Consider the following 13,770-nt stretch of genomic DNA (forward strand, 5'->3'; position numbering starts at 1 on the left):
TCAAGTCCAAACAGTCAGGGGCGTCGTCGTAAACTATCCCTTTAATCTCTTTGATATGGCTGAGAGTGTCCTCCGTGTGTCCTCTTTTCTTGGAGGCATCTGTCACGGAGTCCTAAAAGTGAACTGTTTCCTGTGATTCAGCAGAGCTAATCTCCCCTTGTTTGTTGTGAAGACAGAGCCCCCGACCACTTCTGACGGCAACAGTTCGAATGTTTGCCGTGTCGGTTCCGACACGTTGAACCCTTCCTCTAACTAGACTCGCTCCTAGCACGGAGATGCTGATTAGACACGTCGGCACGCCTTCGGAGGTGCATTCCACACCCCTCTGCGTCCGCGGCCCCCGTGTTCTTCCTCGCTTTCATGCTCCATCCTCTTCCCTTCCTTGCCCTCCATATTCATCTGCGAAGAAGAGCGCGCTTTAGGCCCGCAGTGCTGATCGGGAGGATTAGTGATGTGTGAGGGACTTTGTCACCAGCTTTCTTGGAAATCCAATTACAGAATATCATAAGCCTTCCATGTTTCATACTCTGCTGAATCCTCCTTAAAAAAAAATGCACACAGGCACACTCAAAGGGTCAGTGTTCAGCAGCTGTGTGCTGCGGTGACAGCTTCCTGAAGGTGAGAGGAGTGATCATCTTTGAAAGGATAAGACAAGTCCTCTAGCGCTCCTCCCGCCTCTGCATTGCAGCAAATGGTGGACTGCAAGAGCCTGTCGGAGAAGGGCTTGTTATGTGTTCAACGAGATGGGCCGGGGAATGCCGGGGAATGCCGGGGAATGCTGGGGAATGCCGGAGAACGGCTCTCGAGGTGAAGCGAGGGCCGAGGGTTTAGGTCTGTTATCTGCTCTCATAGATGGTCCTTAATTGCATCCGTCGAGGAAATAAAATGCAGCGGACGAGGGCAAAGTGAGACTTCTGCATCATCCAACTGAGTTTGAACATATTGAACATTTGATATGCATTGAAGGGAGCTATACGGCGGCATGTGTGGTCTGTTTGACCCGCATAGTGCTCTCAGCCCCGCGTGTTGCTCTGTGATCAAACAAAAGCAGGAGGGTCAGACCTCGAAGGTGAAAATATCTGTCAGAACGAGTTGAGAGTCATCGACTCCCTTGAGGATTGCTCACCAGCCACTCTCAAAAGTACAGGACTACATCGTCAAGATGGCAGGTGGGGAGGAGAAGGGGCTGCTGGTCGTAGGGCTGCAGAGGAAAAACATGAGAGGGAAGAGAAAAAGCTGATGAACTCCAGTGATGGAGAAGTACATGCTTGTAGGCCACACCTGAGCTCAGCGACTCCGGATCAGTTTCTCTTCTTCAAGGCATTTTATTCATAGTAATTTGCAACAGTCGAACCTTCAATGTGTCGGGTATTATTTGTGGTAAAAACAAAGGTTTTGAACACAGACCGGCAATAATACTCTGAATTTTTACTATGTATACAGAATGTAATAAAAACACTTTCTATAAGGCTCATGTCTATGATGCACTCTAAACATATGTGAAATGTGTTATAATCTGCTCATAGTACTGTATAGTTATAGTTACATACGCTCATAAATAACCGTAATGCTTTATAACAAAAATCACAACACATGATGAAGCATTTTATAATGACTTATGAGGACAATACTTTGACAATACATTTTTTTGTTGTTGCAAGGATCATAGTGTATTACGATTCTCATACTTGTAATACATAATAATAATTTTACAACACATTACATTACTGTTATAATGGCTTACTTTGGAAAAGATTTGACGGACAGAATCATAACACATAATTCATATCTCAGTCTTTCTCGCTAACATCTCATCAGGACTGACTGGGGTTGTCGGTTGCATATGAGCCTTCCAGGTGCAGCATGGCATGGGATACTTTTGCCCCCCTATGGATGCCTTTTAGGCCCAATTCTTGAAGCTTCAAAGAGAATGTAAATCATGCTAACCAGAGTGAGAATTTTACGCTTTCACACAGATTTCCATAATGTCCTTCTCAGTTGGATTCACCACTCTGCAACGAGCTCAGAGAGGATTAAAAAAAAAAAAGAAATTTAAATTTTATACTTTCATACAATTTCCATTAATTCCTTCTCAAAGGATATTCGACTAGGTACCTAGAAACCATACAGCTCTGTGAACATTCTTTTCTTTTGGAAGATACTGTGATCAGTTTCACACAAACCAAAGTAAATATTCTAACTTGAGTTCAATTAAAATCAATCACCATGCTAATAAATGCTTAACTCATGCAGTTTTGCTTAGTGGAAATGACTCCTGTCATATTTTAAAGTTGCTCTGCTCTGCTCTTCATGTGTTATTCTAAAAATAAGAGCAGCAAAAAATGACTTCCACTTGTTTTGATATTAACACATTTCCATATATCTTTTTGAAAAATAAACTTGTTATTTCTCACGTTGCATGCGGATCAAAATCGCAACCGTGAGAAAGAAACTTGACAAAAATCTCTCACATACGATTGCCATGTTGGAATAAGATCATGTTTCTTCTAATAGTTGCCCTGCTCTCCAGTGGAGAAACACAACATTTATATGTTCCTCTTTGTGTCGAGTCTGCCAGCATTACAGGCAGCCCCCTCTTTCGTAGAGACACACTAATTCGAGCCATTAAAGTTACTGGCCAGTAACCCTTTTTTGTGACTTTTACTAATGTATCTAGCAGAGAAGGCAGCGTCACACTGCAGTTGTATACACCAGATAGATACAATAAAACGTACACATCCATTCTCTGTTGGTAAATCTATGCATGCTCTGTTCCAGCTTGACATGACCACAGCATAATATATTAATATATGAGTTTATTCAGTTACAAAATTTAAAGGTTAATATAATACAGCTAGAAAATATGAGAGGAGGAAAATGAACTGCAGGAGTAAAGGAAGCTAGAAAGCTGTCTTTTGTATGTGAAGATGCTTATCTCTTCGTGGGTGAGCGCCACGCTAACCAGCCCAAGTGACAGAGCTCCTTATCCCCTATCATCCATCATACACTCAGACAAACACACAAGCACCTGCATGGAGACACGCACACACACAGGTGCACGTCTCAACTCACCAGTGGATTGCTTGTACTTTGTGTTTTTCAAACCCAAGCAGCAGATGAGGTCGTTAGCACAGTGGCTTCTTAAACTGCCATGGACGAGCACAGGGCAGGAGAGTTCGTACATCCTTGTTTATCGTCTTCTTCACTGCATTTTGCTTGCGCCTCGCTGTGTTTCTCGGCCCACTACTGTCACCAGGAATCAGTGGGGAAACCATTGGCAAATGCGTCGACAGCAGAACTGCTCCGTAGCGCTACTAGCTGTCAGAAATGTGTATTTTGTGTCGTAGCCTACGACAGTTAGTGCTATGGCACAGCTGTTACAGGAATACAGGGCCCTCCGTGGCTTAGTCGAAGCTGAAGTTGAAGAAGAAGTTGACCCTGAACTGCAAAAAATCACCTACAAAATTGTCAAATGGGAGTATTACAATGAACTCTCTTCCACTGTTCTGCATCACATCTAAAAATCATGGTATACTGTACGTGCATTGTGTAAAGCGACGTATTTAGTTCAATTACAGTCTGAATGGAAACAGATTGTTTTTGTTTAACAATAACATGATTCCAACATCGATTAACGATAATATCTAAATAAACATTGGCCCTGCTCTAATGTCAGCCACTGGATACATTTACTGTTAGTAGTAAAAGCGCGCTTTTGTTCACTCTCTTTCCACAATGTCATTCAACCCAGTCGGTGATTTAAAGAGGATGTTGATGGAGCAGGACTAGTAATAGCTTCCTTTTAACGTCTCACGGCAACATTGCAGTTGAGTCGCTCTCGAATCTAGGTCTGCCATTTGAGTTAACAGTTTGAAGCACTTCACATCTCTATATGACAAGAGCTGATGCAATCCCCCAGGGCACTTATGAGCTATCTCCCAGTGACAGCATTCCTTCTTCAGAGCAAGACAGGCTGGTCCTGATGTAGGCTGGGGAAACTGGGAAAGGGGGGAGGGAGGGAGGAAGCGAGAGAAGTTACGAGGACCAGGAGGAGAAGGAGGCCGAGACTCGGGGAAAATGGAGGACATGTGGCTGAGAGGAGAAACAACGGAGCCAGAAAGAGAACGTGGGTTTTTGCGGAAAAGGACGTGGCAAACAGCTAAAGAGACACAATCATCGTTGACATTTACTGTTCCCAGCCCCCCCTTCCCAAGGCTGTGCAAAGCTCTGGCTCATGGGCTGCGAAAGAGCATTCCACATACTTTGAGTGAAAATGTTTTTTCTTCTTTTTAATATGAATTAGCTCAGCATGCCTGCAGGACACCACATATCCCTCTGAACTAGCATTCCAGGCCAGCCATCTCAAGCGATGCATCAGAAATGTAACATCCCCGTAGCACTGCCGAGTGTCCTGATTATAGAAGGGAATGAGGGCGGCACACTGTGTGTGTTTGACCAGTGAACTGGAGATGGGATGCATGGCCCCCTGCAGCAGGGAAGAGGAGGAGGAGGAGGAGGAGGCACGGTTAGCTGCAGAGGAAGAACAAAAAAAAAGAAGGGAAAATGAGTCGGAGAAGGAAAAGGAGAAGGAGCAGATGAGAGGGAATTTTCCTTGTGTTGTTTACCACTCAGTCCCCGAGCAAGCTCCTCTAATGGCTCAGTGTAGATGCACATGGTTGTCTGAGGACTTGTGAGCAAATTAGCATTATTGAAATTCAAGGTGACACTCGCAGAATCGTCGAATTATATTAACTGATCTGTTATTTTGTCTGAGTTGGAGACCGGTCCGGTCGTCTTATTTCCACCTACAGGACATTTATTTCACTTTAATTAAATTACTGACAGAGATGAGGATGATGCATCCACAGCAGCTCTCTCTCTCTCTCCTGGCTGCACTGTGCAATTTTATTTTTTTCAACCCAAGTCCATCACCAATCTCTGCTCCGCTGGTGGAGCGGGACGATATTATGTGGGAAACAATGTGAGAGGGGAAAGAGAGAGGCACTCAGGTGGAGAAAGATACTGCCACGCTTGAAGAGGATGTATGCTTTGGGGGATGACCAGATGGCTGAGGCAAAAGGAGAGGTCAAATAGAGTGGTGAGGAGAGTGGAGAGAGACAGTGAGGCGTTGAAGGAAGAGGGGGGATCAGTACTGCATGGAGACATCTCTGAGTGTAGGAATACATACATATACAGCTCTTTCCATACAGTCTGTGGAATCTTTCTAAAAACAAGTTTAAGTTCCGAGTTTGGCTCTTAAGAATTGCAAATAATAGGGAGCTCAATAAGGTTTAGAAAGATGCAACCAGTCCTTTGTGTTAAAACTATGTGCATTTTTGTTTTTGTTTTATCGAACTTATTCAGCTGGAATCTTGGTGCAATACACTCTCCCTTTGACTGCAAAGAAACATTAAATTCCTCTCGGTCAATATGTTCCTACCGATTGCTTTTTTCCCCCTTTCTATTTCCTATTAATAAACTTCCCAGTGTATGTAGTCTGCTCATTTGTTCTGCTCTCTCGTTATTCACCCTTGACTGAAAGAGTTTACTAAAATTTAAAAGAGTAAGAAATATACATGCGCCACAAATTAACGAGGTAGCAAATTGGACCAGCTTGTTACATAAAAGTAGACCAATTAGAAAGTTACAATGTGATGCAGAAGTATGTGATTTAAAAGACGGAGTCGCAAAACAAAATACCCGCTAGCTCATTCCTCACTAGGTGATCCCGGCTGTTGGTGATAAGAGCCAACACTCCTTTTGTTTTTCTCCACCAGCACTGAGTGAAACAGCAAATTGTTTTCCACTATTGTCCCTCAGCAGTTTGAGAAAGCGATGGTCGTAAAAAAAGTGATGGTCATTTCTACTGATGTGGGGAGGCATTTGCTTAATCAATCACGATGGACAGCGCTGCTTGTTCCACCTGAAGGTTTCTGGAGCTCAGATTTACTATCGCCTGCATGCTACAGTATATAAACGCCCTTATCAACCCACGCTGTCTCACCATGTGGCGTGGCTTGTTCGCCTCTGACCAAGGACATGTGCCGGTAGTGATTAACAGTGAGAACACAAGGTTTCTGCACAGCACAGCTTACATCCTGCAGAAGTTGGAGGTACCGGCGGTGTGCAGTTCTTGTGGCAGGATGCCTTGCAGAGCTGGTATAGGATGCTGGCAGATCTGGTGCAGGGAGACTGGCCAATGTGTGCCCCCAAAACAGAACAGGTCATTCTTAGTCTAGAACATCCTCGCAAAACCTCACCGCCATGGGAGACCATACCTGCTGGCTCGGATCACTCTAGATGGCACAGCTCATGGGATCCCTGCAACGCGCGAACCTTTCCGCGGCAACCCCGAAAAGGGTGCAGCATCGAGACACTTGACATCTAACGGGGGCAAGAGGGAAGTTACGGGGACGTATCTGTTACCGAAGCTCGGGCTTGCTCTCAGCTCAACCTAATAAGCAGAGGACAGCTGAGCAGAAAGAAAGAGGCTGCCAGATCTGGTCCCCGAGGATAGGTTCTGTGTCAGAACTGGCCCAAATTAAGAGGGAGTGCAGAGAAAACTGGGCCTCAACGAGGACTGCAGCTCCCACCGCCTCCCATTCAGTGCGGGAGATTGCACCACTCACCCTGCAGCACTTGCCCACAATACCGCTGTCCATCTGTTGATTCACTTATCAAGAAGCAGTGTTGTGTGTGTGTGTGTGTCTGCATCCTGGCCTGCTTGTGTGAGTGTGTATGTGTGTGTGTGTGTTGCTGAGAATGGCTGCTTATACCTTGGGAGAGGTGTCTGTACCAGGACAGATAGGGAGGGAATAGAATTAAAAAGGATGAGGCAAATCCCACCAGTGACTAGATGTCTCATTCTCACAGCAATTGTGCTTAAGAGCCGTATACATGAGCACCGCCATGTTGTCCTCTTGAGTGCCTGAAAGGTTCGCAGATACTGTCGCACTGTTTGACAAAAAAAAGAGAAGTTATTGTGTGCGTACATGTATGGTTTCAATCTCGCCCAACGTGTCCAGTTCAGCATCATGGATAACCTTGATGAGTGCTGAAACTCGTCATTTAGAGCCGTGTTTAAACAAGAGCCTGTAAGCTATGTCTGATGCATCGCATCCTGTAACAATTGAACGAATGCCCGTCAGCCAATCGGAAACAAATATTCAACACAGCAATTGAATAAGATAGGTAACGCCTGCCTTCCCTCCTGTCATCCAACCGTCGTGCTGGAATATTCAAAGTGTTTACGGATGTTAAGAATGCCTGATTAGCCAGTGGGAGCACTTGAGAGTCAATCAGAATAAGTGAGCAGCCATTCATGATAGGGTGGGAAAGCGGAACGCACCTGTAGCTCTGACTGTTAGTTTACACATTAATGGCTTCTGACTGACTGGAAGTCGTCCCACTAGAGCGCCTGATGAATACACAAACAAATGGAAACGTTTTTTTTTTGCCTCTCAAGAAATGTCATCAGACGCACACAATAAAAGAAAGATGGAGAAAAAAAACATTATTGTATTACTGAGATGTTCATTCCCTGAAGTGGTTGTTATAGATTTGTTCAAGTGAAAACATTCAAATGATGGTGCAACTGTTTATTTTCTTCTTCCTTTGGTCGCCTCAGAAACTCATTTTCACTGAACAGTCTGTAGCTTGTTGACAGGGTGTGTTTTTTTTTCTTTCTCTTCAAAAGGGGGGGGGGGGGGGGGTCAATCTTGTCTTAAAATGTGATCCCTATTTGTTTACCCTGTAACTATGCAAAGCTACCGCTCAGGTGTGTAGCTGTTAGTGACATCGTGGCACCGACAAACACAAACGCTGTGGCTTCAAGGTCGCGGCAAGTGAAGCTGCATTCACTTTGCACTCGAGGCAGAAAGAGCTGTCTTTTTCAGCTCCTTTCGTAGGAGGCAACCGAAGCGGTGACGGGCAGCTCACAGCTGCTGCTTAGAATGCTGCAGTGAGTCGTTCGGCGGGGAGCTTCTGGTGGGAGCTGGAGACCTTTCGGTGAATGGCGTGACTTTTTTCCTATCCATTGGCTGCCGCTTTGCCACCAAAACAAACACGCACACACTGTACCGCTTGCATTTTACAGCTGCGTGATGTTTGCTGACATCCTGTCACTATGCGGTCCTCTATTACCAGATCTGCTCACCTTCTGATGCCTTGTGCAATGTGTATAAACGTGCATTTCTCACATTCAGATAGGTTATCCGTATGCAGATAATGACCGTTAATACCAGGTGTAAATAGGATTTTATATTGTGATCACTGGGGTTGGGTTCCATTTAGAGCTGCAACGTCATTATTGATGACTCCAATGATTATTTTCTCAATTTAACGGGCACTCCAGTTATTTGGTAATAATACAAAGTCATACAAAGTATTGTGAAACGGTCAAAGCAGCAGAGGCAGAGATATCCTGACTAATTGACTCAAACTCTGGATCCTACGTTTCCCATAATTCAACTTCATAGTGTCTTTCATTAGACCCTTCCTACCTGGTAAATACCCACATCTTTCAAACTCCTCACCCCCAATTTGGGACACAGGATTCCTGTTATAGTTGTGTGGTGTGTCCATAGTCCATAGCCAAGCCCAGATAACCCTGATGTCATCATTCGGGTTATTTTACAGGCTGAGTAGTAGACCATTAATTTCAATCAGGAACTCTCTGATCAAAGAGTAATAGAAGATCAATTAGTGAGAAAATTAATTGGCAACTATTTATTTTTTATCACCTTGGGCTGTGTAATTAAAACGGCCATACTGTTGCTATAATAAAAATAATCTGTATTATTATTCATATTTTTACAGGACTTTGTCAAATGTCTTTGGGGGTCGTTTAGAGTGGCATATACCCTTAATTGGCTATTAGTGGTGGGTCAAACAACCCAATTGATCTGTTACTGCCTGAAGTGATGAGGCACACGTTTGTGAATGTGCATATTCTGCCGAATGACGTCCTAACGCTTGTGTCCTCTTGTCCTCCTCTGGCCCCGCAGTCTGCTCCCAGTTCTCCCGCGGAGTGTACGCCATCTTCGGATTCTACGACAAGAAGTCCATGAACACCTTGACGTCGTTCTGCGGCGCCCTGCACACCTCCTTTGTCACGCCCAGCTACCCCACCGACAACGAGGTGCAGTTTGTCATCCAGATGCGCCCCGCCCTCCGCGGTGCCGTCCTCAGCCTGCTCACTCACTACAAGTGGGAGAAGTTCGTCTACCTCTACGACACCGACCGGGGTAAGTGACAGCATGGGCCCTGAAGCCAGGACTTCCAGCTTGAATTACAGTTTGGAACCACAGGATATGTTGCAGGGGCTCAGAATAGCAGCTGCACTCTGGGGTTAGCGGAGGATAGATTTCCCCTGTAATAATTCATGAAAGCCCTGTAAATGCTTGAACTGTGAACACTGCACTATTTTATACAGTAGTTTGGTTTTATGCTAATGTTAAATATACTGTATCCGCTAGCAGCTCTTAACTCTTGTAATAACACATTCCACTTTAAGAAACGTCGCATTTTAAGAGCTATAACCTTTGGATTGGGATTTTTTGGGAGATTTTTTTTCAGCAGTTGGCTGGTTGGTGTCAATTAATCTCCTGTTTAATCATGTTGTTGGTATTGGCTTGTGTTTCATCTGAAATGAGGTATGTCACAGCTGCTGCTAAAGTGTTTTCTACAGAAATCAAAGTCGCTGGCTGCCTGTGGGTGCCGCTTATTGTGTCGCGTCAATGAGGTTTTTTTGTGCAGTTCCCAGATTGCATTGCCTAGTTGACAATAGACTGGTTTAATGCGGCGGCATGTCGCGTGTCTGACGACCTGTAAACATGAGTGTTCATTTCTGCGTGTTCTAATGTCGAACGAGAAAATGAGCTCATTATCTCTCAATAGAATAATGATCCCCTCCTCCGACAGAAACTTCAGTTTGCTCAAGCAGCACCTGGGCGGGAGGGATGGATATATATTCAGGATTTGACAGACGAAGCTAAAACATGTCTTCCTCTCTGCGAGGGTGCCAAAAAAGGGTGGCTGCGTATTCCTCCTGCAGTGCACCTAGCAGTTGGGATGCCCGTGTTTATTTGCTCATTACAGAAAGGTCCAGCTATGCTCCGAGCTATCTGCTCTCTCTGTGGTTCGCCTCACGCCCCCTCCTCTCTGTGTCTTTGCTTTGAGGCAGAATATGAAGTGTGCTTTAGCAGACACAGTCTTTGGGTCTCCGGGCCTGCAGGGTCCTGAGCTGAGGGCCTTAATCCTCCGCACAGCCTGCAGATAATATGTGGTTAATTAGGGTCACTCTGACTAGAACACTCATTGTATCTTTCCCTGCGGATGCTAGCAACCCACACGTCCTTCAGCGCAGCCAATGCTGCCCATCCCTCTGCTTCTCCACTTCTGTCTGGCAAGTGAGACCGTCTGGGGCAGAGTTGGATACATAGCGGAGGTGGGGAAAAGAGGCTGAAATACCAAAACAGAAGTGGTGTTAGACAGAGATGGAGCGATGACAAACAGCCGTGTACTTTGAAGAGAAAATAGAAGGACAGAGGGCAAAGGAGGCAGGGGAAGTGAGAAGGAAGAGGAAACAAAACACAGATACAATCCAGCAATTAAGCCAACAGCAGGCGCGTGTGATTTACAGGCTGTTACCTGTGTACAGACTATTCCCTGCGTACTGTACGTACCCGTGCTGAGGCCCGTGCCAAGCCACTTTTACCTCCCTCCTCGCTGCCAGTGGTGTAAGACGATCCCTTATTAGTAGGAGGACATTGGCCCCAGGAGGGGATTAAAGTCGTTTATTGATGCACTCCATCCAGCACTTTGGGGGGCTTTGACACTTGGCTCATCAAGCAGACAGATGTGTCAGGGAGCCTCTACCTTCGCTTATCAGGTAGTGCAGCTCCCCAGGCAATATGGACACTGACTGCTGGCTGAACCAGGAGGAGTGACAAGGGAAGACAGTCTTCAAGGGTGTATGTTTTTTGACCCCTCTGGCTCTGAGGCAAAAGTAAAATTGTCAGACAACTGCTTTCGTCTGTATCGTTTTCTGGATTATTTGAGTTGTTTATTTATTTTAATGGTTCCCAACTTTTTTTTTTTGTCTGACGTAGCCTGACAAGTACCCCTTCATTGACCACATCCGTCATGTTCCAATGTATTGTCTATTAAAGCGTATGTTAGGTAACACCACCAAATAGTTAATATGGTTTTAACCATTTATCCATCACCTTTAGCTAATTCTTTCAGCTATTTATCCATTACTTTTATTTACTTATTTCAGTTATTTATCAATTACTTTTAGGCTGACTGTTTCAAATAGTTATCCATTACTTTTAACAAAAATGTTCAACCTATTATTGATTACTTTTAACTAACAACATCAACTGCTTATAAGTTAAATGTATCAAGTAATTTCAACTGTTCATCAACAATGTTATTGTGACAAAAAGAATTGTTAAAAATCAGCATCAAAATAATTCATAATTCTTTTTGGATTTTTAATTTTCCTCCTTAAAACAATTACATGAATATGTATTTTTGATCAACTCGTAATTTCTTTTGTTTTTAAAATTAGATGAGCTACTCCACAATCGCTCCACGTACCCTCTTACAGCTACAGAAGTATACCCTGGGGTACAAGTACCTGGTTGGGTGTCACTGATTACGCTCTCGGTAATGCTGCTTTGGGTCACTAAATTGGGAGTTAATGAAAGGTCATTGTCTTGCTATCCATTGTGTTATTGCATTGTCTGAAAAAGAGGCCTGACATGTTGACAAACGCCACTAAGTGAACTCTGACCTTAAATGTGCCCTAAATAATCTTTACACAAGTACATAAAAAGCAAAGGCATGTCACAATACGACCTCATACGCTGCTGGTTCTGACAGATTTCTAATTTTGCTGTAAGTAAACTCTGCTCATGTTGTGCCACACAAAGTAACTGTTGCGACGTACTAAGTATTATTATGTTGAGTGCTTTTTTGCCTTTTTAATTTGTGTCTGATTAAAGCATTGATCATCCATAATAGTGGAAGCAACTTTTCAATTATTCTCCAAACTCTGCTATTCAGGAGACAAAGCGCAGCGCATTCACGAGCTGAGTTCCACCAAGAGATTTCAGTCAATAGAAAAGATTAATTACAGCCACACTATTCATTTGCCTCTTATATTGGGGCTGGCAAAAAATGCTTTTAGTCCTTAGTGTAGTGCTTTCAGTCAGAGAGGGGTGGTCCATATGCTTCAGGCTCAGATGTATTGGAGGAAAATGAAGGTAAATTTGTACCCTAAATGCTATTAGGAGACAGCTGCATGAAAGCAGATGTTATGATGAAGGAACTGCACTGGAAGCAAATGGAGCTTCCGCAGGCACTGATATTAATGATTGGCTCCTCTTCTTTTATAGGATGTCATCTATTGACAGGGAAGTGTGTGTGTGTGTGTGTGTGTGTGTGTGTGTGTGTGTGTGTGTGTGTGTGTGTGTGTGTGTGTGTGTGTGTGTGTGTGTGTGTGTGTGTGTGTGTGTGTGTGTTTTTTTTTAACACATGTATGGGTAGACAGAAATGAAAGGTCCAAACAGATATTACCGCTGGTTCTTCTGAATCACTCCCAAACGTCACATATGACTCACCGGGACAGAACTGACAGTCCCCGCAGCGCTCCTTCAACCGAATACTGTGTTTCCCCCCCAATTCTTCGTTCTCCAAGAGTGAATATTGCTTATTCTGTCCTTCCAGCTTGCATCAGCAGACAAATTTCCCCTTAAAAACCCCGAGCTGTATAGGGTGAAGGTAGATGGACCTTGCCCTTTCTGTTCTGCCGGTCAGGTATGGGCAGATAATTGCCAGGTCTGTGCAGCAGAGACAGATGATTACAGGCTTTATTGTCTCTCCCAGGCACAATCAACCCTGATTCAGCAATCTCACCTCTACTTGATTTATGAGTCACTCTCTCTCTCTCTCTTTGTCTCTCTACGCAGTGTCTTTATATGCTTTTAGCTTTCTCTTATTTCCCTTCTTCTTGGGATTATTGTGAGAGTCGCCTAGCTGTGACTGTGGAAGTACAAGAGTCAAAACCTGTCCTGTCTTAAGTGCTGCAAAGTGGTCACGAAAAGACGAATTGTGAAACAGAAAGTGCACAGTGTAAAGTCCAAAATGACAAAAGTGGAAGATTTAGCACCCGAAATTCATACTAATTTTTAAAAAACGGTTAAGCTTCTCAATTCTACCCGTCGTTCGTACAACTGTCTCTTAACATTCGCCTCACAAGTTGGTTGAAATGCTGTCTCCAGCTGACAGCCTTATTCTTCAAGCCGACTTGTTTTTGAATGAGAATCCTGTTGGCTACAAACATGATATTGGGCTTGAAGACTGAGACTATAGTTAAAATGTCCCAGTGTGAAGCTAGTTAGCAGCAAAAGTATAGGATAGGCTAAACCGGGGTAAGACATCCCTCAAGGTAAGAAGCCAAAGCGTGTCAATGGAAGCTGACTGCCGAGTCTAACTGTCGCTAGAGGGGTACCAAGAGCATCATAGTTTGAAGCATAGGACCACTGACCATCTCCCGTATTTGACGATATGGGAGCGAGAACGTGTTGTCCGTTACTTACTGGTTGGCTCTTTTGGTTTGGGAAAGGCTATCAAAGGACACCTCCATCTTAACACTTTACATGTGTATTAAATGAGTATTGTTCTAATTGTAAAGCTTGACAAGCCCGCTGTGCCTAGTCACAGTCGCTAAGCAATGATTGGACCATCGCTGCATGGGGGAGG

At 44.2% G+C, this 13,770-nt stretch overlaps 1 protein-coding gene across 2 annotated transcripts in view; it reads left to right on the top strand.

Annotated features, from left to right (window-relative positions):
- LOC142962895 (glutamate receptor 3) overlaps positions 1-13,770 on the top strand; it is a 73,259-nt gene that overhangs the window by 13,224 nt on the left and 46,265 nt on the right. For both annotated transcript variants that reach the window (XM_076103578.1, XM_076103577.1), the window contains exon 3: positions 9,006-9,245. In XM_076103578.1, the coding sequence (XP_075959693.1) occupies positions 9,006-9,245 (240 nt within the window). The remainder of the gene's footprint in view (positions 1-9,005; positions 9,246-13,770) is intronic.

Source organism: Anarhichas minor, unplaced genomic scaffold, assembly GCF_050575085.1.
Source record: "Anarhichas minor isolate MPS153535 unplaced genomic scaffold, ASM5057508v1 ptg000028l, whole genome shotgun sequence".
NCBI lineage: Eukaryota > Metazoa > Chordata > Actinopteri > Perciformes > Anarhichadidae > Anarhichas > Anarhichas minor.